This window comes from Balaenoptera ricei, chromosome 3 (genome assembly GCF_028023285.1).
Source record: "Balaenoptera ricei isolate mBalRic1 chromosome 3, mBalRic1.hap2, whole genome shotgun sequence".
Lineage (NCBI taxonomy): Eukaryota > Metazoa > Chordata > Mammalia > Artiodactyla > Balaenopteridae > Balaenoptera > Balaenoptera ricei.
Genome location: NC_082641.1, coordinates 8,657,882 through 8,684,270, shown reverse-complemented (window position 1 = coordinate 8,684,270; position 26,389 = coordinate 8,657,882). Strand labels below are relative to the sequence as shown.

At 48.5% G+C, this 26,389-nt stretch overlaps 1 protein-coding gene across 1 annotated transcript in view; it reads right to left on the bottom strand.

Annotated features, from left to right (window-relative positions):
- Nucleotides 1–4,422: 4,422 nt before the first annotated feature.
- ANKRD33B (ankyrin repeat domain 33B) overlaps nt 4,423–26,389 on the bottom strand; it is an 86,313-nt gene continuing 64,346 nt past the window's right edge. Inside the window, exons 3-5 of the mRNA XM_059916111.1 lie at nt 20,879–21,019; nt 10,718–11,545; nt 4,423–8,592 (exon numbers count right to left, since the gene is read on the bottom strand). Coding sequence (XP_059772094.1) covers nt 10,719–11,545; nt 20,879–21,019 — 968 coding nt within the window. The 3' untranslated portion in view covers nt 4,423–8,592; nt 10,718. The remainder of the gene's footprint in view (nt 8,593–10,717; nt 11,546–20,878; nt 21,020–26,389) is intronic.

Below are 26,389 nucleotides of genomic sequence, written 5' to 3'. Positions count from 1 at the left end.
CAAGCCTTCTCTGCACAGGTTCAGACAGTCAGCACTTTAGGCTTTGTGAGCATACGGCCTCCGTTACAGCTACTCCACTGTGCCCTTGGAGAGTGAAAACCACCATAGACAATATGTCATTGGGCGAGCAGGGCTGTGTTTCGATACAATTGCATTGACAGAAACAGGCAGTGGCTGGATTTGAACTGTGGGCTGTGGGCCCCTGGCCTAGAGGTGGTGGTCAAGGGCACAGCTGAAGGTCGGCAGCCTCTAGCTGGCATTTAAAGCCATGAGCTGTTGAGATGGCCCAGGCAGGGGGGGCAGAGAAGGGTCCCCAGGATGGAACCGGCTTCTAGCCCTCAGGGGTAGGGTGGGGACTGGGTTGGGGGGAAGGGATGGTAATGACATGACCCCCGTGGTCAGCAAGGTGGGAGAGAGCGTGAGTGTTGGGTGGGAGCCCGGCGGGCGTGCAGAGTTAGGGAGGGTGCACTCCCAGACTCGCAGCGTCTCTGGCTCAGTAGCTTGGGTGGTGGTGTAGGTGGAATTGTGTCCCCCCGAAAGGTTTTACTCTAAGTCCCTGTGAATGTGACCTTATTTGGAAACAGGGTCTTTGCATATGTAATTAAGTTAGAACAAGGCCATACTCTGTTAAGGTGGGCGGGTGCTAATCCAGTGACGGGTGGGTGCTAATCCAGTGACGGGTGGGCGCTAATCCAGTGACGGGTGGCCTTATAAAAAGTGGGAAGTGTGGACACAGGCACACAGAAAGAAGCCGGCCGTGTGGTGACGGAGGCAGGCGGAGGCTGCCACAAGCCAAGGAACGCCAAGGATTGCTGGCAACCGCCAGGAGCCAGAAGAGGTGAGGAAGCATCTTCCCCTGGAGGCTTCAGAGGGAGCGTGGCCCCGCTGACACAGCGATTTCAAACACCTGGCCTCCCGAACTGCGAGGGCATACATGTCAGTTGCTCGAAGCCATCCAGGTGATTTGTCGCAGCAATCACACGAAACCAATACAGGTTCGGCCTGAGAAGGTGTATTTCTGAAAATTTTCCAGGTGGTGTTGGTGCTGTCTGTCCAGGGAACCCCAGCCCTTCAAGCACCATTGCTTTACGCAACCGCAGAGGGCCACCTGCCAGCACAGGGGGAACACGAGGGTTGCCCAAATCTCTCTCGAGTCACCTGGCCAGAGTCCAGGACCAGGAAGGTGTAGAGTTAGAGAACCACAGGCTGGGGCTCAGGATGGGCCCAGCGCCTGCACAGCAGTGGGAGGGAAGGCAGGCAGGGGTGGCTTCTTCGACCCCCAACCTATGACCTTTCACCCTGCAGAGGGCATCAGGCCCTTCAACCCAGGGAAGCCCGTTCCAATGGAGTTTGGTCAGGAAGGACATCGAGTCTGCACCTTTCAATGATTACTCAGGTTAGAAGGTAAAAGCTGGTCCCCCGACCCCCAGGGGCAGGGCGTGAAGGGGCCATGGGATGGCTAAGGGACTCCTTTGCCGGGGAGCGGGGACATTCTGCAACCTTTCTCACTGTAGGGTGACAACTTCCCCATCACAACCCGTGTTCCCGAACCCTCTTGTCTGATGGTCCAGAGAGGGGCCCTCCTGGTCCAGCTTCTCAACTCAGCTCTTGGCCCTAATAGCGCTTCTAAGAGCTCATGAAAAATTGATGTCATATCCTTGCAGCTACCTGACTTCTTGATTTTGTGTCATGCTTTTGAAATAGCAAGGTGGATTTGAGTTTCATTTATATACTTACAATTTCTTTTATCCAGGAAAATGTATTAACATCTTGTTAGGTTTGGGGGTTTTTAAGTGAGAGCAGTAATGAGCTTGGGCGGGATGAGCAGGCAGAGGATGTCGAGTGGGCAGGGTGGCTGGCCCATGCTTGAGATCGGCTGTCCCTGCTGCAGGGGCAGTGGCCCCCTGGCACTGGGAGCTGCGGTTGAGCTAACAATTTACCTGAGCAATCTGCACATCAAAGTTGCTTTTGTCGGCAGACTGGGGGTTTTCGGATCACCTTTCACGTCCCTGGCTGGAAGCCAGCCAGGCTATCATCAAGGGAGACAGCCGGAGTGACCTGCTGGGAGCCAGTGATCACGTGAAGGGCTGCTTGCAGAAGCCCTCGAGGTCCTCAAGGGGCAACGTTCTTGACCGCACAACTGCCCAGCACAGATGCACTGCTCTTGGGGCCGGGCCGCCGGACGGGAAGAGCATCCGTCCATCTGTGCTCCTTAGAGCCTCAGGGCGCTCGACGCAGGTTCAGTCGGGGGAATAAAGACCACCTCCCTCACTTTTCATGTCAGTTCTCAGATTTTCTTTCCTTTTTTGGCCGCGCCTCTTGGATTGCAGGATCTTAGTTCCCCGACCAGGGATCGAACCTGGGCCCCTGCTGTGGAAGTGCAGAGTCCTAACCACTGGACCGACAGGGACGTCCCTAGTTCTCAGGTTTTCTAATAAGGACAGTTCCTTGTATATTACCTTCACGTCATTTGTCTTTCACAAAAATAAATACAAATAATCTCCAATAACAATCTTGGCCTAGAACAAAACTTTATTTAAAATTTGACTTCCTATGTAGGTCCTTCCTTAATAATTATGATTCTGGATGAGTAGAATTTAATGACTAAAATTATGGTTTTTAACGTGTCAGACTTCAGATTTTTCAGTTGCTGAATAGAACTTCCCAAATAAATAGGAGCTGTTTGACTTCAGTCCCATCTAAACTTACTGAAAAGATGAATTGTGTATGAATGTCTTTTTAAAAAGTAGCTACAAATCATTAGATAAAACTATAGAAGAAAAATGTTGATTTGGGGCAGGAAAGGCCTTCTTAAATAAGAAATGCAAATATAAACTAAAAAGTTTGGCAAGTTTGACTAAATCAAAATTTAAGACTTTTACACAAGATACCTTAAAGGTAAGTGATAAAATGGGAGAAAAAAATGACGTATGTGTCAAAGAACTGACTCAAAATTTATAGCAAACTCCTATAAATCAGCAAAAATGACACCAAAGGGTAATTTTTTTTAAAATGAGAAACAGATATATATAAGAAAATTTTAAAACAGGAAATAAAAATGGTCAAAAGACACATGAAAAGATGCTCTACTTCACCAGTAACTGGGGCAATTAAAATGAGATACAATTTCTTAACCATCAGACTGGCAAACAGCAAGTGCTGCTGCAGCACGTCATTTTTTTTTCTCCCATTTTATCACTTACCTTTAAGGTATCTTGTGTAAAAGTCTTAAATTTTGATTTAGTCAAACTTGCCAAACTTTTTAGTTTATATTTGCATTTCTTATTTAAGAAGGCCTTTCCTACCCCAAATCAACATTTTTCTTCTATAGTTTTATCTAATGATTTGTAGCTACTTTTTAAAAAGACATTCATACACAATTCATCTTTTCAGGAAAGGGGCCTCTTTTGTCCATTGCCGACAGGTGAATATTCATCAGGCTTTGAAAAGGGCAACACAGCAGTGACTACTGAAATAAAATTCATCTTCCCTTCTACCTGGCAAGTCCCACTTCTACACGCTTGTCTTAGAGAAACATTCACTTGTGTATACAAATAGGTAAGTCAGATGAAGGCTCTTCATTACTTACAAGTGGTAAGAACTGAAAATACTGTAATAGTCCATCATGAGGTCATGGTTAAATGTACCACAGTGCAGCTCTCCTGAGGAATACCACACAGCAATCAACAAGAACACTGGGTGAAACTGTATATACCACACTATCTTACCTGTACATCACGCGAAGGGGAGAAAACATTAAAAATATATTTCTATGTCAAACAGAGAAATGACAAATATCATGATATCACTTATATGTGGAACCTAAAAAAAATGATACAAATGAACTTATTTACAGAACAGAAATAGACCCACAGACATGGAAGACAAACTTATGATTACTAAAGGGAAAGGGGCAGAGAGAGAAATTAGAAGCTTGGGATTAACGGATACACACTACTACATTTAAAACAGATGAACAACAAGGACCTACTGTATAGCACAGGGAACTATACTTAGTATCTTGTAATAACCTATAATGGAGAAGAATCTGAAAAAGTATATATATATATACTTTATACTGAAAAAGTGTATCTATATCTGAATCACTTTGCTGTACACCTGAAACTAATGCAACATTGTAAATCAACTAATAAAAAATAAACTAAACGAACAAAAATAAATTATAGTAAAATAGCTAGCTAGTGGGAAGCAACCGCATAGCACAGGGAGATCAGCTCTGTGCTTTGTGACCACCTAGAGGGGTGGGATAGGGAGGGTGGGAGGGAGGGAGATGCAAGAGGGAAGAGATATGGGAACATACGTATATGTATAACTGATTCACTTTGTTATAAAGCAGAAACTAACACACCATTGTAAAGCAATTATACTCCAATAAAGATGTTTAAAAAAAAATGACAGAGATTAACAAGGCAAAAAAATTATATTATATAATGTATATTATATTATATAATACATAACATATTATATAATAATAATAAATAAATAACAAAACTAAATTTGTTTCTGTATACACAGGTAAATAAATCCACAGAAACACAGCTGAAGGATGCCTCCCTACCAGTGGGTACTTCTGAGAAGAGGCAGAATGTAAAAAGATTATTTTAACACGTGCAGAGGTATTCGCAGATAGCTCATGAATTTAAAAGTCTTACTTTTGAAACGTGAAAAATAAAAGCATGTCAGATGAAGGAAGTGCACGCCTATTTCGATCAAAATAAGTAACATTTAAAACACTGGTATCGTTGTATCATTTTCTAATGTACACACACTTAGGTTTATCCAAGTATCACACCGTTGTACCATAAGACTTTATTTCACAAGTGATTTTAAATTCCGTAGCCACAATTTCCCCACATTTTTACATGACCCACATCCTTTTTGCTACACGTTTTAAACTTTAGATACAGAGTTTGTTAAAAGAGAAGCTAAAAGGGAAAGACACGTTCTTTCTGCTGAATAATATATCCTATTTAACTTAAAGATGATTATTAACCGTTTGGATATCAAGAATTGAAACTGCTGGGGTCACATTTATTTGTAGGTCCCCAAATAGCCCTGAGGTCTAAATAGAAAAATATCTTTTATAAACTGTAACAAAACTCTCACCTCAAAATAAAACACTATGAAATTTACACACCTATATCCTTATTCAACATTTTTACAATATCCGGAAATCTACGGGATTTTTAGAAATGACAATGAAAATAGTTTTACATTCAGAAAACAAAGCTTATACCAACATGACATAACCTGAAACCTGGCACCTGTGCAGAGTCCATACAATTCTTAGTCACCCTTGTTAAAAACACACATTCTCAGACACCCAATACATGTGAGGCAGAACAAGGATTTGAATGAAAAGAATTCCAATGAGATTAGCTTTGCCTGTTTGTTTGAATGGGGTCTAGTATTCAAATTCCTTAGCATGGCCGAGAGGCTCACAGGGTTGCTGGTAACATGGCCAGGTTTATAGCATCCTTTCCTGGTTTTCATCCTGTTTGACAGAGCTGTGAGGTTCCAAACCAGCTTCTAGAACTTCTGCTCAAAAACTGGTGTTAAAGTGCTTCAATGCGACCTCCCAAAATTTCATAAAGCATCGAATGAACACAGGCCACTGCCGTGCCTGCAACCGCTGGCTTCATTTTGTTTCTCGTCTTCATGTTCTTCAAAAACAATATAAAGGTGTCCCATTATGATGAAATGATTCTCTCAAAAACCAAACAGTGTTAGCGTTGATTAATTAGAGTACTGATACTTGGGCAGACTTGGGAAGATCTCAGTGCCTCCGCAGGGTAAGACGCTGATTCTGTGGTTAGCCTGGTGCCATGGGGTGAATGGCTGGTGCAGCTCCCCAGGCATCCCCTCTGGATTCTGCCCCTCCATGCCAAGGAGGCAGCCAACAGCAGAGCGACGGCCCAGGCCCGGCTACACAACCTCGCCCAGGAGCTCCTACATGAGCCGCCCAGGCCAACACCACCTTTCGACAAGACCTGCGTTATGACACACTGGCTGTGTCCTGTGCCGCAGTGGACACACTGGAGTCCTCCCAGCGGGGGTCTTGGGCTGTCCCACCCTCCACTACATGCCATCCAATCAGGTCACACCAGACGTTACCTGAGAGCCACAATGGCAGTCCTGTCTGTGAGCACAAAGCCCGGACTCCTTCCTGTGTGTGTGTGCGTGCACTCACATCACATCACACACCTCCACTTGCAGCTGAGGGCCATCAGAGCACCGCAGGGCTGTGCCTTTCACATGAGCCTTAGTTCAGGCTGGGTCAGGGGAAGGAGAGACTTTGCACGCAGCCCTGGCATTCAACTGAGTCCCTCAAAAATGAGCTACATCAAACCAGGCAGTGGTGGTTTTTTGTTTTTTTCTATTTCTTTAAAATAAAAAAACCTCCAGAGGAATTTTTTTAGCCACTTATTTTAAATGTTAATGAAGAAACATGTGGATTCAAGGGCACAGCCACAAGTAGCTGATTCAAGCGTCACACGGACATCTGAAACAAAGTCTAAATGCATGGAGAGGGCGGCAACCAGCGTTTGCAGGAAGAGCTGGTTTGCTGTAAGTTCTTCGTGGCAACAGCCCTCCCTCCCGCTGCCGTGATTATGTGCCCAATGCCAGCTGTTGTTGCAAATGGGACTTTGTTGTTTTATGAGGAGCAGGCGTGATGGGTCTTCTGCCATTCCTTCCCCAGAAGACCATGGTCCGCCAGGCCCGGCTGAAAGGGGCCCAGCGTGAGCCTGCCGCCGAGGAAACCAGACACGCAGACCAGAGCCCTGAGGGATCCTGTGAGCCGGGCACCCACAGCCGAATGCAGAATCCAAACAGTTACCCACGTGGGACGGAAAGGCTCGCGAGGGAATACTTGGGTAGCGCGTTAGGATTTCCCCAAATACTGTGAAAAAGAAAAAGTGTCAGCACTTCATCCTATAAAAGACGGATTTCAACTAGCAGCTTAAAATAGTTCCTGATAATCTTAGCACTGCAGCGAGTACCTGCATTGTATCAGGATGGGAAATGAGCGAGCACAGGTCTCCAGGTGAACCTGGGGTTACGTAAGCACTGCACCTGACATCCGTCAGGGCTAGGACTCCTTTCGCGGAGCAAGCTCCAGTGAATGATGAAAAGACAGTCTGCGCCTTAACGCAGCGTGGATGAGCGGGGAATACAGTGATCCTGCCAGAGGCTGCAAGAGTCAGATCGTCCCTACTTCTTAGTCTTAGCTCGTTTACTGACCCCTCAGGGGTGCCTTTCTTCACAGTAACTCGGTACCCATGATTCTTCCCTGGAGACAGCAGGCTTTGCGTCCAGTTCAGGAGTGGGGTGTGGCCCACCTCACGGGATTGTTTCACAGCCTCATCTCCACCCAGTGGCCTTCCAGAGACCTGGTCGCCCACAGCACGGAGGGAAGCGGGCAGAGGCGGCCTGCCCTGGCCACCCTGCATCCACAAATCCCACTTGCCAACTGACATCACGAACTCTGTCCTCCACTGCAGACTGAGCGAGTAGCAGGAGTGCCCGAAGTTGAGATGACGAACTACTGCAATTTCCGACCCTATTTCTGAGGCCTCTAGTGCCACCAGGAGCTCGTGGGGAGGTGCTGCAGAAAAAGTCACGAAGGTCCACAGTGTCATGTGTTGCATTTCTCAAAGGTAGCCAAAGACACGCGAAGTCTCTGAACACCGCGGTCATTCCAGCTTTGCCCTCCCCGCTCCCAGCGGTGAGCTTGGCGCTCGGCTGACTGTAGAACACGATTCACATAAGCAGATAGAAAACACTGTCACCGTCACACCACACACCCCTGGATCAGATGGGGAGGAAGCAGCTGTAGAGGTGAAAGCGATGAATGGTCCGTCTTTGCTGTCACAGCCGTCTCTACGTACATAAAGGCTGATTTTTTTTTTTTTTTTTTTTGATACAAGGGTTCACATCCACAAGAGGCAACCGAGAGGCACTGAAGTGACTTCACATCCACTCCAAAGCCATTTCAGCTGCCAGAGTCCCGAGTTTCTACTAATCAAGAAATCTCAACACGAGGGGTGATTCCCAGGCCTCTCCCCAGAAAACAGCAGCACTGACATTGTCTTAGAAATATTTCTTCTATCTAGTTTAATCATAACGCACTCAGATGCTAAAAAGTATTAAAATAGACTTCAGCTTTTCCCCTAACTGCATTTATATATAAATCCCTGAGAGGGTACCTGTCAAGTTGAGATTCACTATTTACAGTTAATAGACATCAGGAGCGCAAGCAGACACCGGATCCCGCCTGCTCTGTACGGCAGGGCGCAGGGCGGTGCTATCACCTGTTAGGAGAGCAAACCAAGTCTCCCTCCCGAAAGAGAAAAAAGGGGGAAAGTGTGGGGTGGAGGTGGGGGAGGTGTGCCAACATTCTGCACGGAAGCAGCTGGCGGAATCTGCCGTTCATTCACTCTTGGGTGTTTGGAGGGCACGACATGATAATTCCACAGGGACACTGTTGATCTCTCAGCACTGCCTTGCTCTTCCACCCTTTTTAGATCTCAGAGTAGTGGGGCCAGGGATGATCAAGGCATTTAGCTAAATCTGGAGCAGGAAACAGGCAAAACAAAGAAAAAGCAAATAAGGAAAAAAGGAGGCAAAGGGGTCAGCAGGGAATGTATATGGTGACAGAGCTGGGGTGGGGGACATTGCTCATCAGTGCCCCATCCCTAACCAACACTGGAGGGGAGGGAGGAGGGCTGACCCCTTGGTGAGAAAAATGCAGCCAACCATTCAAAGCAACGAAAATACATAAACACAAAAATGATCTCAAAGGATATGGATTGGACTGTCAGGGAAACGGGTGTTTCTCTCCACCTCGGGGACCAGCCTTCATCTCATCCAAGGGGACTTGGCCAACCTCAACTCTTAGGCACGAAAGTGACCCAACAGCCAACTATATCAGTGATGCTCAAAGTGGGTCCAGACCTCTGTGCCATTCTTCTTGCGCCCTTCTGGGATGAGGGAGGAACTCACTAAAATCTGACTTTAAGAGCTGTATTATCGTCACGCCCGTCTCCCACCAGTCTGGGTGCAGCCTGATGGTCTGTTTATTGAGATTCTGGGGAAGGTGAGTGTGAGATGCTCAATTCTGAAGGATGGGGGGGAAGAGGGGGAGCCGGCGCTACCCCGCCCACATAATGAGACAGACAGGTGTTCGTTACCGCATAGCCAGGGAGTGCGATTTCCCCTGCGAATCTAGGGTTATAATAAAGAGCTTCCAAACTGGTCTGTAATATTTTAAATCTATGGCTTCTGAACAGGATAATATTTAAATAAAGTGCTGTTGGTAGTGCATACGTGAGAGAGACTCTGCAACCCAGATGGCCAGAGATTCATTAGAATTTCTCAGTGCTTTGGAGATAACTCCCTCGGAGAGCTCAGGGCCCGGGGCAAATCACATACATGTGCACATACAAGTCCCGACATCTTGGAAAGTCAACAAAGTCGCCATGAGGGTGAACTGAACATCAGGGGAAGTCATCAAAGGAAAAAAGAAAGTAATTCCACACCAGGGATTCCTTGGAATTGAGTCAGGAGGAGGAAGCAACCCAGCTCACTCCAGGCAAACTTGCCTAAAACACGTTTGCTTAATATTCAATTCTAATCCCTATTTCTCTAAAAATTTACACCTGCCCCCATTTCAGCAGTCTGCAGAACTGTGGGTTCCTTATGCTTTTTGCATCTTTTTTACATTTTAAGGATATCTGAATTCAATTTATCTAAGAGCACATAACTTACTTTTGTTTCCAGTAATAATTATTAAATTTGCCCCTATTTTCTTAAATACATTTTTTTATGTCAATATCTATTTTTGAATATGTCCAAGACTTTGTATACAGTTTATCTAAAATCCCTTGCTTAAAATGAGTTTAGTTCTAGCAATAAATACGTGCTTCTCTATGCAGTCTCCTACTTTGACAACCGGGTTTTCATCATTTTTTAGCACTGGATGTACAAGGAAATCTGATTCCTCTATCTTACTTGATCAGTTTGCTGTAAAGTAAATGCCTCCATCAAATGGAAAGAAATATTCTGCATCACTTAATCCAATTAAGAACATGCGGTGCTCATGGGCACCCACATGAGATGGAAAGGCAAAGACCCAAACAAACAGCAAAAGGGGGGAGAATGCCACAAATTCTGTGTGAAATCATAGGGATATCACAAGTAATTATTGCTAGAAACGGTACTTTAAACAAAGGGTCTTCAGACAAATGCATTAAAACCATCCTAAGTACAAAGAGCCCCATCTCTGTCTGGGGCTGGTAAAGTGCTGCACATCTGACTGTGATTAAAAATACAAAATTATACAGAAAATGCCCTTCTGAAATTTCTTAACTGAGGTTCTAAAGATAAACTTTTAGGTAAAACGCCCACTAAGTGTACTGACTGCTAGGGGAATTGGTTTTAGGCAAATCGATTAGTGCTATGCCCAATTCACTCTTGGGTGCAGCCTGAACAAACACAAACGTTTTCTCGGGCCCGAAGGAGCCTGCGGGCACAGGGACGTGTGGTGCGTAAAAGGCAAGGGCCGGGCGGAGGCGCTTCCTTCCCAGGGAGGAGCCCACCCGGCCTCCCCGCCACCTCCTCTGGGGCTCCGGGCAGCATCTCATCCCCGGCCGCGCTCTGCGTCCTTCCTCCCCGCGCCAGACACCCCCCCCTCCACCTCACGTCCTTTTCCTCCAGGACGGTGCCCGCTTCTCCTTCTGCGCCGTGGCCAGTCGCTGCTTCTCTGCTTCTTCCGCCTTCCTTCTTTCCTCCTTGGCCTCCTTGTACCGCCACTTGGGGAGCTGCAGGTGGGCGCTGTCCTTGGTGCTGCCCTTCGCCGCCCGCTCGGGCTGGAAGGTGGGCGCGGGCGCCTTGCTGACGCGCACCTTGGGGATGACCACGCCCGGCCGCACGCTGCTCCGCCGCAGCAGCTGCAGGGACAGGAGGCTGGCCTTCCGCGGGGCAGCTGGCAGCTGGGAAGACGTGGAGCTGGCTCTGGGGGCCTCTCTGGAGACCCCCGCGGCCTGGGAGGTCCGGAATCGCTGCTCGGTGCCCTCCGCTTTGTCCCTCTCTTGGGCTTGCGTGTCCAGGTCCCCCCGTGCCGCCAGGATTTCCTGCACCGCCAGCCGCCTTTTCCCCACACAGGGGGGGTTCTCGGGGCACATGGTCTGGCAGACGACGGCCACGGCGGGGCTGTAGAGGCTCGTGGTCATCCTGACCATGTGGTCCAGGACGCCCCCATCCTCCAGGCCTTGGCGCAAGCGGGAGGTCAGTATGGACCGCACAAACTCAGTGAGCCTCTGCAAGCAGTTCTTGGAGCCTGCAGGCTTCGGACCCACCTCGGGGGCCAGCGGCAGCTCTGGCTTGTACTGTTCCCCAAACTGCTCTGGGCAGGGTCGCTCCAGCAGCCTCTGGATGACGTGGACCGCTTCAAACCGTCCCGTGTAAGTAGCCCACTCCTGGGACGACATCCTGCGGTGAGGGTCCCTGGCGTGGACATCTGCCCCTGAAAACCGCAAAGTAGAAACAGGAATGGGTGGATGCAATAAGACCTCCCTTCCACAGGCAGAAAACGAAAAGACAGTGAAATGGATCAAAAGCGAAACTTCCAAAACCTTCTAACAAGACTCTACCCTGGAGCTGGGCCACCTGGATGAACCCACACCTGACCGACACCTGTTGCGTTTACTATTGTAACACAACCAACCTTTAAGTGCTCCACTTAATGGTTTATCTTTCCTAAATAAAACCCCCTAAACTCAGCACCTAAATCGTGGAATTTTTTTATAGAAATAAGATTTCACGGCTTTCCAGCAATGGAGACACGATCAGACCACAAAGGTGCTTTGTAACACTTGGCAGATGCTACTAGAATGTTCTAAAAATACTAACAGTAACTCACGGGCAAAGCATTCAGTGTCCTATTTATTTATCATCTCCCTTTTTCCTCCAAGATCTCTTGTGGGGATGATTATGGATCTTATCTTACAGGAAACGTGTGGTCCTTCACTCTTCGTGCTGGTGGTTAGTTGGTCGTGGGTCGTGGGCTTCTCCAGGACAGAGGCAGTTTAAGCAAAAACTTAAGTCATTTTTGCTTCCTTAACACATACAGTTCTGGCTGGTAGGAGGCATGCATTTAATAAACGTTTGTTACAGAATGGATGGTGGTCCCAGTGGCTGAGGGCACTGCTGGAGACCTCGAAGCTGGTAAGAGAGAAGTGCTCAGACCTGGGTCCTGACCCTCAGCTGCCTGCACTTCCCACCACCCTGCAGGGGGGTTCTTCCTCTGTGACACTTTTCTATGTCAACAGGGCCAGGGTCTAGTACTCAGGGACTTAACCCAGCACTAATCCAGGTGCGCCGTGAAGGTGTTTTGTAGGTGCGGTAGCATCCACAACTGGTTGACTTTAAGTCCAGATTACCACCCAAAATGTGGGTGAGCCTCGTCCAGGGTCTTAGGAGCAAAAGTTGAAGTTTCCTGGAGAAGAAAGAATTCAGCCTGAAGACTGCAGCATCCACTCCTGCCCAAGTCTCCAGCCCGCTGGCCTGTCCTACAGATTCCGGGCTTACCAACCCCCCAAATCACGTGAGCCAATTCCCTAAAATAAATCTCTTAATATATATCTCCCATCGGTTCTGTCTTTCTGGAGGACAGAGGCTGCATCTCCTACATCCTCACGGTCTCCCTTACACTGGTCACTTCCTTAATAAATCTCCTCCATACCAGCCACTGCCTCCTCTTAATATTGCAAAGTTAAACTTCAGCTCAACTTGATGAAATGTTCATAAGTTTCAGCTTGGTGGTAAAATAGAAATTAATCAGGGATTGCTATTCAATTAATCTTGGTCCAATCTCAGCCGAATATACAGTTAAAAATTGTTCAGGATTTCAAGTCCCATTAGTCATATTTCCACTGGCAAAGCAATGTGGGAAGTAGGACAATTATCTAGTCTACCCAGGGACCAGGCCCGGCAGAAGCTTCTGCATTTACATCCCACACAGACCCGGGTGTCCGACATGCGATGGCTGGTGAATACGAATAAGAGCAGCAGGGGGTCTCAGCGACTTCCCTGCCCCATAGCCCTCAGTGGCCCCATGGCCGAGGCAGACCCAGCTCACCTGAGCTCGTCCGGTAATGCTCTTAATTCTGTGACACGTTAACGTATTAGAAGAGTGGTAATTATTGGGAACTGGAAATCAGGATGGAACTCATTAGCTACAGTACAATTTATAAACGGACTGAAATGAAAAGGGGGCAGTAAAAATGTCATTGCAAAAAATAGATGACACATTAAACCTTAATTCCTTGCACGTCACTTAAAAAAGGAGCAAACTGAAAAATTAAAATCTTAATGAACGCTGCTTGAAAGAGACATTTTTCAAATGCTAATGGAAAACTAAAGGAACAGCTGTCAAAAGTTGAGTGCGCCTCTTCCTTTTCAAAATCATCTTGGAAAATACAAACACTGTAAAGAACAGAGGCCGTTCTGACTGTAATGCAGCTCAAGAATCTGAGTCATGCTATAAATGAGGGATTCACTTCCTTAAGAAAGTACTATTAAGGGTAATATTAAAGGCCTGGGCATAGTCATTAAATCATGAAAGGCAAGTACTGATGATTAGCACATTATACTTATATCTTTCAGAGAATACGGAGCACCTCTGAAAGGCCAAAGTACCCATCACCTGCCCAAGAGACGATCGGCATCCTCATCTCCCACCCCATGTTGTTTCGCCCAGGGCTCCAGCCGTGCAAAGGCTGGGCTCCTGCCAATGAGTCCATTTGCTGCCACGTTGAGTGCTGTGAGCTGTCTATACAGAATCCTCTATTTTATTCAAGGCAGCAACTACTCAGTTCTAGGCAATGCATCATGACTGGTCTAACCCCGAGTTTCAAAACTTGGCAATACTGACATTTGGGGCCAGATGACTATTTGTTTTGGGGATTGTAGGGCTTTTAACAGCATCCCTGTTCTCTGGGCACTAGATGCCAGTAGCACTCCACCAGTTGTGACAACCAAAAATGTCCCCTGGGGGGATCACACACATCCCCACCCCACTGAGGATTATAGTTCTAACCTCGATGACCTGCCATCTTGTTCCCCATTCCCCCAGCCTCCCTTAGTGAGCCACAAAGAGAAGGCTGTTGCACCCTGATCGAAGGGACCGATGAACCTGAGGCCTGGAGCTCTGGTGACCATCGTGCAATCATGAGGTGACCAGTCAACACACTGGCAGGTGGTTGGGGGGCCGTGTGGAGCTGAGTGGACGAGAGGAAGAAACCTGGGTCTGTGACGTCCTCACGGAGTCCAGGGCCAAGCTCTGCACGGTGACTTCCAGTGAGGTGAGACAGACAGACACCTGCTTTCTTTAAGCCACTGTCAAGTCAGGATTTCTGTTACTGGAAGCAGAAAGCGCCCTAAAAGGCACTAAAGGAAAACAATCTACCTTCCGTTGCTCATTCTTAGGACGCTTTCCCCCAACAGTCAAGGCCAGGTCCCTGGGACCAGCAGGAGGCAGGCAGAGCCCAGGGTGCGTCACTTCCTTTCCTATTTATCTATAAGCCCCCATCCCCATGTTATCTACCCTTCAGAGCCCCTATCTGGTCCCCCTCTTGCCGAGAGACCCTTCTGGTCACGTTAGATAGTTAGACATGAGCAGGTCCCTTCCCCATCCTGGACGGGGTCATCTTTCCCTCCCCCACCTGGACACTGGTGATTAGAACATGCCCAGAGAGCCTCCCTTTTGTGGTCAAGGACCGTTAAGTCTCCAGCCTTATCAACACCAAACAAGATAAAACCGCCAGCACAGGTTGGTGAGGGCATAGCAAGGCCTAAAAGGTGACTCAGAGTAACCCGGGGTTCATTACGCTGTGTTTGTAATAAATTAGCGTTGCGGTTTCTGCACCTATCACCCTTCTGTGGGTTTTGCTCGGGTGCCTGTGGGTAAGCGCCTGCGCAGAAGGAAGAAGTTATGTAACCTAAAGCTGTCAATCAGCTTGGCAGTCAAATGATGCAGGACCTGAGGGGCTTTCCACCACTCTGAAAAACCAACCCCAGCCCTACCGCGGGGCTGCTTCCAGTTTCCAAACAACCCCGCGCCCCTTCTCTCTCTCCGGAGTGTACTTTTGCTTTGCTTAATAAAAAACTCTTGCTACTTAAAACTGCTCTATGTCTCTGGACTGAATTCTTTCTCTTCGGGAGGACGAGAACCGAGGGAATCACCATTTTCCTCTGGTGATAGTCACACAAGACCACTGTGGACCGGTCCTTACAGGCCTCGTCCTGTGCTATCTGTGGCCTGTATCTTGGGCACTTCGGGTATAATCAGGATGCAGGGTCACAGGGAAGAGCCCTTGAAGGGGGTGGGGCTGGTGATCCCACCCTACCCTCAGGCGTTTCAGTCTTTCAGAGGGTCTCAGCAGGGCTCAAGCCCACAGCCTGCAGGGTAACCAGCTAATGAGCTCACACGGGTTCGTCTTCCAGTCTTCCCAATCTGGCTTCCTTATCCCTGACCGGCTTGCAGGGGTGACTTTCCAGAACAACCACTTGCCCCCTTGTCTCACGGTTGGCTCTCGTGGGTGCCCAAGCTAAGACGGTGCCCTTGGTGATATGAAATGCCTGATTTTTAGCCGTTTCTCTGCCTAGTAACTTGACACTATTCCATCTTAGTCACAGAAAATTCATGTTTTCCTCTGTAAACAGAAAGAAACCTCTCTGGTGGTATCACATCCTTCGGCTTTCCAGAAACACATAGTCAGGGCTTGCCTAAGGCAAGGATGAACACACAACGTACAGCGGGAGTGCCTCTACTCTCTGTTCATGAAACAAGCCTCCTACACCTTCCTTTCTGTCTGCTTTGTTGCCCGGAATCCCAGGGAGGTTCAAGGCTTCCGTTTGCTTGTTTTTGCTCCCCAAGTGCTGCAGCAATGACACCACCACCTCAGGTATGAGAGCCAGCTCTCTTAAGCCAGTCTGGAACCTGCCAACCTCCACCGCGTTCTGCTTCTCTTCAGAGGTAGTCACGGCTTCCCTCATACGGCTTCTCAGAGCCATTTATTAAATACACCTGTCACTTGGGGGCATTGATATTGCACTGAATTAACAAGGCTCTGCAGCCCTATGCCCAACCCCTGGGATCTCATCAGCAGAGCTGACGTTACTCCTCGGGAAGCCAAAAACCAAACAGCCAATAAATCAGCTCTTCAGAACTTGGTTATATATATATATATTTTTTAAATTTATTTATTTATTTTTGGCTGCGTTGGGTCTTCATTGCTGTGCGCGGGCTTTCTCTAGTTGCGGCGAGCGGGGGCTACTCTTCTTTGCGTTGTGCGGGCTTCTCGTTGTGATGGCTTCTCTTGTTGCAGAGCATGGGCTCTAGGCGCGCGGGCTTCAGTAGTTGTGGAGCGTGGGCTCAGCAGTTGTGGCTCACGGGCTCTAGAGCGCAGGCTCAGTAGCTGTGGCACATGGGCTTAGTTGCTCCGCGGCATGTGGGATCCTCCCGGACCAGGGCTCGAACCCGTGTCCCCTGCATTGGCAGGTGGATTCTTAACCACTGAGCCACCAGGGAAGCCCGAGAACTTGGTTATAATTTTATTAAAAGCCTGAGTTCTGGTAATTCTGACACTATTTCGTTCTGCCCAACAAGGTAAGATAAGAGCTGATATGCACCTACAGGTTATGAACTATTGGAAAATCTAAACAGTTTGGGGGGCATTCAATTCAATGATTCATTATTTCCAAAAGGAAATAGTTCTTATTGAATATTATGAAATTGCAACTCGGAAATTCAACCCAGGTGCAGAAAGACACTCAGGTTCAGAAGAACACGGCACTGGAAAAAATGAGAATGAGATACACAGTTTTATCCTAACTATTAATATGTAGTAATGCTCGTGCCTTTTGCTTTTAAAATGATCACAGGATGACCTGATTCTGTAAACATCAATCCAAAAGAAATACCCAGATTTTAGGATCTTTACAGGCTTAGTTTTTCTTAATATTGGTAAATCCAAACAGAAGTAAGAAGACTTTAAAATATTGTTGCAAATTGTTTAAACATTTCAGCAAGTATCCTATTGCTATGTACCAAACCCAGGAAAGGCATTCAATCACATATTGTTTTTTCTTTTAAAACATGCAGACTCATCTGTAAGAAGAAAATGTGACCCACTTTCCTGGGAAAAAGTATAACGTAACTTAGTGGCAATAGTAAAAAATGAAAATATTCTATAAGTTAAACAATAAAAGCCTTAGAGGACCGCTCAAAAGCTCCCTGAAAAAGGTGTCAGATTTTCTTTTCACTTTTCCCTTCATTTCCCATTTACATTAGTTATATCAGTGGTTTTCAACAAGAGGCCACTTTCCCACTATGGGACGTTTGGCAATGTCTGGAGATATTTTTGGTCATCAAAACTGGGGGGTGCTACAGTCACCTAGTGGGCAGAGGCCAGGGAGGCTGCTGAACATCCTACAACCCACAGGCCAGCCCGACCACGAAGAACTATCTGGCCCCAAACATCAACAGCGCCAAGATTACGAAACCTGAGTCACCCTCCATAAGAAAGTTTAAGTACCTGATCACAAGGATATTTTCAAAAGGAAAAATATACCACAGTTTTTCATTCATTTAACAAATAATAGTGAACACATAAAGTCACCAATAACAATGACAACCAGCAATGACTGATGGCTTCCTCCATGCCAGGTGAGCCCCCGAGAGCTGTCAAGTGTGAACTCACTCAATCCACATCATGACCTCCTGCAGTAACTACTGACATTCACCGAATTTTATAGAAGAAACAGGCCCATAGCAGGAGATGACTGGCCCTGGGTATAAAGAGGCTGAATGGTGGGGCTGGAATTTGAAACCAGGGGTCCTGATTTCCAAGTTGGTTCTATTGGCCATTCTGCTCTGACCAGATACAGTTCAGGAACGGAGGCACTAGAGGTCTGCACTCATGTGGATTATTCTAGACTTTGATGGGGTTGTGCTCACGTTGACGGGAACAGGAAAGGTAGGGTATATAAAACCTAATGCCAAATTTGTTATCCAAATAACTAAGGAAAAAGAAAAAAAAACACATTAGCATTGAACACACTGCCCTTAAGCAGGCCCATCTCTCGCGAGATCTGAAAGGTTCTGTGATCTGTAAATGCCTGAAACCTCTACCAGACTCAGGGGAAAAAATGACAGCAAAGCCCATGCACGGTCCAGACTGATTAGAAGGTAATTAATCTGAAAACAAGAGAGTTTGTAATTCAAATTAACTCATTGGGGAAAATGCCTGGATTGACATCGAAAGTTTTTGGTTGTAAAAGTGAATTGCTAATTTACACTCAATTATAACTAGATCCAGAAGCAGTAAAAGCAGATGAAGCTCCCCCCAAAACACAAAAGCATCCTAATCACCATTAAATTAGGAGGAACCATCCCTCCCTGATGTCATTGATAAACCCTGTGGAAATGGCTATCTCACTTTAAAAAAATGAAACTGTCACTGAGTCAAAAGCACAACCAATGAGATTAATTTTAATTAGGATCTTTTTTAATTCCAAGAAGGTTTTCATCTTCGAAGCCTCTGTCTTCGCTTACTGAATTTATTTTTCTTGCAGCATCCCCTAAAACACTTCAGTTAAAGCAGGAGAAAAAAACAATCCAAAGTAGGTTTGTAACAAATCCTGTAACCCCAATCTAATCACAAGGAAAAAAGACAGATGGGCTCAGGTTGGGGGACCAGTGTTCATTGGCCAGTGTCAAGACCAAGTCATGAACAAGGCATGAAGACTGAGCAACTTCTGGGGACCAGAGTAGACTGGGGACCAGAGTAGACTGGGGACATGTGACAACTCAGTGTGGGAGCCTGGCTGGGATGCTGGAACAGAAAGGGGCCATCTGTGGAAGAACTGGTGACATCTGGATAAAGTCTGGACTTTAGTGACTTGTATTGTGCAGTTTCTGCCTCTCGGTAAGATGCTAACATGGTCGGGGGGTGGGGGGCGGTGCTGAGTCGGGGCTCTGTGGGTGCTGTCTCTACTATCTCTGTCGCTTTTCCATACACCTAAACTTATCCCCAAATGAAGGTTTATTTACAAAAAGAAGCAAGTTGTCTAAACAGAGCTACTAGCCCAGGCTGGTGCCTGGAAGGATTTTAACGTGGTCCTCAAGATACTGAGACGGGAGGGGATGCCGCTTCTCTGGGAGCTCGTAGGGCCAAGCAAGACCGGCTGAACCCAGTGCCAAGAACAAAAACAAAATAAACTAAGATAATGAAATTAAATAACGGCGACAACAGCATCTCCCACTGTTTGAGATGCTCCCTCTGCGCCTGGCCCTGGGTGTGTGCTTCACATACATTTTCTCATTTTATTGTCACAATAACCCAATGAGGCGTGTGTGCCCTAACAATGATCATTGATTCCATTTTAGAGTGAGGGGGAAAACAACTAGGGATTAGTCGCAAGGAATTCAGCTCGGTAATTCCTTAAATATGTGTAGCCCCAGAGAGTTTACAAAGTGATGTATTTCATCCTCAGGGAGGTGGGGAAGAAGTCATTACTCCCATTTCACAGATGAGGACAGAGAGGCTCAGAGGAGGGGCTTCCCTCAAGATGATGAGGCCAAAAGCGCAAAGGGGGGCCTGCCGTGCTGGCCCAGCCTGAGAACATTCCGCTGTGATGCCGGCCAGAAAGAAACTGCCCCACACGGAGACCAAGACCCCTAAAACCGAGTCCCACACCCGCAATTTATGATGAACCTCTCTACCCAAAACTTCAATCCCTTTCTTGTCCCACTCCTGTTCTCCTCAGGATTGATGCACATCAAAGAAAAGGGGGGATTGAAACCGAGCAGGACCCTGTGAGGCCTTCCCGGGTGCAAAAGCCCATCCGTGTTCCTTGTTTCTTGTTTGTAGAAAAAAGGCTTTAGTCTCCTAGGCCTTCCTCGAGTTCCAAAGAGCAGACTTAAGCAGTTAATGACCAGGACAACAGAGTCACAGGACTCCTAGTTCCTCCTGAAGGGATATAGGTGACAGTCTGGTGCATATCTTTGAGTTGTTCTGCAGAAACTAAGACCCCCTCCCAGTGGAGGAGGGTCACTGTACGCTGACCACAAGCACTCGATCCCAGACCGGCTGGAACCCGAAGGTTGAGATTGAGATTCCTGAAGCATCACCCTGTTACCTCACCCACCAGCCGATCAGAAGGTCAACAAGCTGGTCAGGCAGCCTACGACCCTCTCCCCTAACACTGTCTTTAAAAACCGTTGCCTAAAAGCCATCAGGAGGTTCAGGTCTTCTGAGCATAAGCTGCCGATACTCCTTGCTTGGTGCCCTGCAAATAAACCCTTACTTTGCTGCAAATACCAGCCGTCATTTGAGTATGGCTTTCTGCACTGCGGGCACACGAGCCCTTGCTCAGTTACAACATCACATGACCACGTGACTCCACCCACCAGCAAGCGGACACCCGGGAGGGCTCCTGGGCAGACCCTGCCATCCCTTTGCCCACCTTCAATAGGACCATCTTGCCGGCCAGAGCACACGTTTGTGAAGAACAAATGCAGGCAGGAGGAGGCTAGGAGGCGAGGAAATAGGAGGGCTGGCCTACGGGGTGACCAGTGCTGTGGCCTCCCACCCACCCTGAAAGCAGGAGCTTTTGTTTTTGTTTCAACTCGGATGATGACAGCCATACATCTCAAAAAAGAAACGTTTCTTTGCTGCATCCACTAGGCTTGGTTTCTATGGGGGGGATTCATCCCTTCAACACCTATTCTTTAAAGGAGCCAACTCAGCAATTCCCGGGACCCTGGGACTGCATGGGACAGGTGGGGACGTACCTGCTAGCATCAGGGCTCGGATGCACTCCGTCCGGCCCTGCATGGCGGCTTTCATCAGGGCCGTGAACCCAAACACGTTCCTCCTTTCAAGGTCAAGACCGGGGAAATAGTTCAACAAGTAGTTGGTGATGGTGACGTGCCCTGCAAAGAGAAATGCACACATGTATGGACCACACTCCACAAAGAGCGGGCATTCCAGCGGCCTTCCTACACAGACAGAGGGAAACGTGGCATGGTCCGCCGCTCTGGGGTGTGTGTGTGTGTGTGTGTGTGTGTGTGTGTGTGTGTGTGTCTGCCTCTCAGGCCACAAAAAATAATTCTCAGGAGTCCAGGAAACGAGAAGACAGAGGGTCCTGCCCCGGCCACGGCGTTGCTGCCTCTGGTTCATTATTCCCTCCTGCCAAGCCACTTGGAAGCCCAGTTGTCCCATCAACCTGTTGAGGAGGGAATGAATGTGGGGAGCAGGGACACTGCGGGGGTGGCGTGGGCAAACCCGAGCTGGCCCGACGCAGACGCTGGCTGGTCAGCGGAGAGGCCCTGGATGCATCGGCGCCCAGCAGGAGACGCCAACGCAAAACCGAAGATGAACCTGGGAGCCATTTCCCAGAGGTCCAGAGCCTCAGGGAGGAGAAAGTCTTCATCCCATCATCATAACAACAGGATATGCCAGTGCACACTGCCACCCTATCACCGCTCAGAAGGCTCTCTCTCTCTCTCTCACACACACACACACACACACACACACACACACACAGAGGCAGGGAACCCAGGGAGTATTGCTACCCAGACCCTTATCCATAAACCCAAGCAGGTAAGAACATTCATTTCAGAATATAGATTTCTCCCCTCTATCGCCTCGCACTTCCAAAAAAGGGCCTGATTTTCTGCTCACTCCCAGAGGGTTTTCAAAAAGCCCACGCACTCTTGGATAGCGGTGAATAAGGAGAACCTCCCGTGAGAAGCAGTGTTCCCAGGATGCTCCTGGTTCACCCGGAGAAAGGTCCTCCAACGACGCTTGTGCCACATCAAGAGGCTCTGGGGTCAAATGCCCATGCTGCCCGAAGCCCACTGGCCACATTTATTAAGTCCTCGAGTGAAATGACACGCCACCCTCCCCCCGAGACTCTTTAGCCCCTCAGAGCAGGGTCCCAACCTTGGCACTCTTGACACCTGGGGCCGGATTATTCTTTGCTGTAGGGCTGTTCTGTGCACTGTGGGACGGTTAGCCGCATCCCTGGGCTCTACCCGCTAGATGCCAGTAGCTACCATACCCCTCCTCCCTCCCAGGTATGACAACCAAAAATGTGTCCAGACGTTGCCAAATATCCCCTGTGGTGGCAGAATCACCCCTGTTGAGAGCCACTGTCCTAGAGGCTCAGATTTCACTGTTTCAGGACCAAGGTGGAAGGACGGCTTCCTCTCCTGCGCACCTTCTCCCTGACCCCTGACCCGCCAGCCTGCCTCTTGGTTGCCATTTCCATCCTGGCCCTAACGGTGACGGCTAACACACCTCGGGAGGGTGGGCAGTCTGCCGAAGCTCTCACCTGAGCCTGGATGGAGGGCCTGGGGACCCAGCCTCCATCCTTACCCGCCGAGGACTGGCTCGGAAATCCGGCCGTCATCCCCACCCCATGCATGTCCCCCGGAAGCCCCACTGTCAGGGCTGCAGGTGTGACGCCTGGTGGACACTGCACTGCGACTTCTGCTGCTGGGCACCACCAGCTGCTCGCAGGGAGGCCTGTGCACCACGGAGGAGCCCGGACCCCTGAGGCTCCGTCCCCGGCTGCTATCAGGAAGCGCACTGGGTGAGACTGGACACGCGGCAGAGGACGGGAGGCCTCCTCCGGAGGGCGGGCAGCCCTGGGACACAAGGTGCTCCCGAGATGCAGCCCCCCTTGCCCTGCAGACTGGGAGGCCGAGGGCGCGGAGGCCCCCAGCACAGCAGCGTGGAGACCCCACCCCTCCCTCCCCTGCTGCAGCGACGTCTCCTGGGCCTCCATCCGGGTCCTGCCAGTGCTGTGCACGCCCACCAGTAACTCCTCCCACGGCGGGAGCTCCGTCCCCCCATCGCACGCCAACCGAGACAGACAGAGTGCAGGCGGGGACCCAGTTACCCTCCTTGAGTGGCACCCAGGCACTGCAGGCTGCTGGCCAAGCAACAGTGCATCCTTGTCCTCAACTTCCAAGTTAAAAACGAAACAAGCAACAGAAACTAGAGTGTGGGCTCCTCCAGAAGCAGTGTTGTCCCCTCACCATGGACCTCAGCCAACCTCCTGAACTCATCGCAAAAATCATGCAGCTTTCTGACTTTCTGAGATAAGCACTGACTAATATGATTGTGTCAGGGGGTTAGCAAGCCAGAAGCAAACGGGTGGGACCTTCCCGCTCTGTGACTCATAGGTTCCAACCAGCAGCTGACGCTTTTTGAGTCATTCACACCACTTTGCTTTCTGCTCCCCTTTACAGAGCACACCCCCGCCAGGGGACGATGCTGGCTGTCAGGTGCCCAAAGCAGCTTAACTGCTCTAAACCGTTGGAGCAGGGGCGGGGGAGGGGAGTCCTTTGATCTCCGTTGGGTTTGTCGTCCAGCTAAACACTTTGCAGCACCTGTCAGTTAGATTTAGCCAGGGTCATAGGGAAACGAATTGCAATTCGTTTGGAGCCGTTTCTTTAAAAACGTGAAAGAGCGTGGCCACTGCATTTTCAGCACGATGTCCTTTGCACCGACATATCCTAAACACTCTGAACAGGCGGGGAGAGAAAAAACTGACAATCCACAAAACCAACGGCCCATTATACAGATCTGTTCTGCATGTTATGTAGAGATCAGAAAAACCAACGTGCAGTCCACTCGTTCTGACTACTGACTACAGGCTCGAGCTCTCAGTGACCCATGAAATCACTCTCAGCTCCCCACTGGCTTTCCCAGGATGACAGAACAACACCTGTTAGCACGAGACAACCTCGCTCAACTGAAATCAAGGATGGACCCAGTGCTGCTAAGAATGAATAGATATTAACCTTTCTTCTTTAAAATCATGACAATTAACCAAAAGGAGCTTTTTTCTTTTTCTTCAGTAAGATAGACAGATAGATGATAGATAGATAGATAGATAGATAGATAGATAGATGATAGATAGATAGATGGATGGATAGATAGATAGATGGATGATAGGAAGAATACAGCCTTCCTTGCATAACAGAATGTGCCCCATATGGAAATCTAGTTTGAGTCTAGTCCAACTTTGACCGTATGGAATAGGATTTGGTTCCTGAAGTCCTCAGAGTGGACTTAACGAGTGGGCTGACCACACAGAGCTAAAGGACATCCTCGACCGACCCCATGAGTCTTACCCTGCCTAAGAGAAGGGCTTAAGCAGCCCAAGGAATAAGTTAATTCTTGATGACATAGCTTCAGTGGAGTAACTAAATGGCCATGCAGACAGAGAACTGAGTACTTAAGAGAGTTGGCTCTGAGAAGACCCAAATTCAAGCTCCCAGCCTGCCACTTAAAATCTGGGTGAGCCTGGGGAGGTAGGTCAACTTCACTGAGTCTCTGTTTCCACATCTGGAAAATGGGAGATAATATCAACCTCACAATTGTGAAAATGACAGGAGATAAAGGTGTTGTATAAAAAGGGCCTAACAGACAAATTTCTGGGCAGAAAAACTCCAAATAACTTATGCACTTGCTCCACTCCCAAGGAGGTGACACATAAGCACCCACTCGTTCTCTTGTGGGCTGTGCACAGAGACTCCCCTCCAAAGAGTAGACTATGTTGGGGATGGTGGTGGAGCGGTAATCTCACAAGAGAGAAGTATGGCCAACGTGACCTCAGCCTGGTGATCAGGGTCAACGGTCATGTCCAGAGCCTGTGCCGACAAAGATTCTTTGCCTGATCAAACTTCAGTCAGGCTCCTGAACCTTCTCCCCAAGCCCATCTGTGCCCTTCCTTGTAAAATCTACTTTTAGCAAGATCCCTGCTGATAAGTCAGTTTAACAAGAACCACCCTCATCCCCACCGTGCTATCTGGTCATTCCTCATCCTCCACCAGCCCCCAGGTGACATCCAATCACCCTGGCCTGTCTTCCGCAAGAATCTTGTTAGGTCGGTTTGGCCGGAATCTCCCTGATGTTTCCTCTTAGTCATTTCCCGTCCCCAGACCCCCACCCTGCTCCTTGGCTATAAACACCCACGAATCCATGCTGCAATCGGAGTTGAGCCTACCCTCTCCCCCGGTGCAAAATCCCATTGTGATGGTCCTCATACCTACCGAGATGATTTTTGAATAGTCTGCCTGACCATCTCTAACAGGTGTCATTGAACATTTCTTTTTCTTTAACAAACCCCTTCATATGATGTCATGAAAATGGCACTTTCCTCTGTAGTCCTCCTTTGAAAAACCCGCAACTCCACTCTAATCATGCAAAAAACACCAGACACACACAAATTGAGGGACACTCTACCTGACAAGTACCTGACAAGCACTCCCCAGACTGTCAAAGTCATAAAGTCTGAGAAACTGTCACAACCAAGAGGAGCATGAGGGGACATGACAACAAAATGTCACATGGGATCCTAGCTGGGATCTTGGAACAGAAAAAGGACACTAGGGGAAAACTGAGGAAGTCTGAATAAAAAAATGGACTTGAGTTAATAACAAAAATGCATTGAGAAGATGGGTTCAAGATGGCAGAGTACAAGGACATGCGCTCACTCCCTCTTGCGAGAGCACCGGAATCACAACTAACTGCTGAACAGTCATTGACAGGAAGACACTGGAACTCACCAAAAAAGATACCCCACATCCAAAGACAAAGGAGAAGCCACAATGAGATGGTAGGAGGGGCACAATCACAATAAAATCAAATCCCATAACTGCTGGGTGGGTGACTCACAAACTGGAGAACACTTAGACCACAGAAGTCCACCCACTGGAGTGAAGGCTCTGAGCCCCACGTCAGGTTTCCCAACCTGGGGGTCTGGCAAAGGGAGGAGAAATTCCCAGAGCATCAGACTTTGAAGGCTAGTGGGATTTGGCTGCAGGACTTCGACAGGACTGGGGGAAACAGAGACCCCACTCTTGGAGGGCACACACAAAGTAGTGTGCACATCAGGATGCAGGGGAAGGAGAGTGACCCCATAGGAGACTGAACCAGACCTACCTGCTAGTGTTGGAGGGTCTCCTGCAGAGGCGGGGGGCGGCTGTGGCTCACCATGGGGACAAGGACACTGGCAGCAGAAGTTCTGGGAAGTACTCCATGGCGTGAGCCCTCCCAGAGTCCACCATTAGCCCCACCAAAGAGCCAGGTAGGCTCCAGTGCTGGGCCACCTCAGGCCAAACAACCAACAGGGAGGGAACTCAGCCCCACCAATCAGCAGACAAGCAGATTAAAGTTTTACTGAGCCCTGCCCACCAGAGCAACACCCAGCTCTATCCACCACCAGTCCCTCCCATCAGGAAGCTTGCACAAGCCTCTTAGACAGCCTCATCCACCAGAAGGCAAAC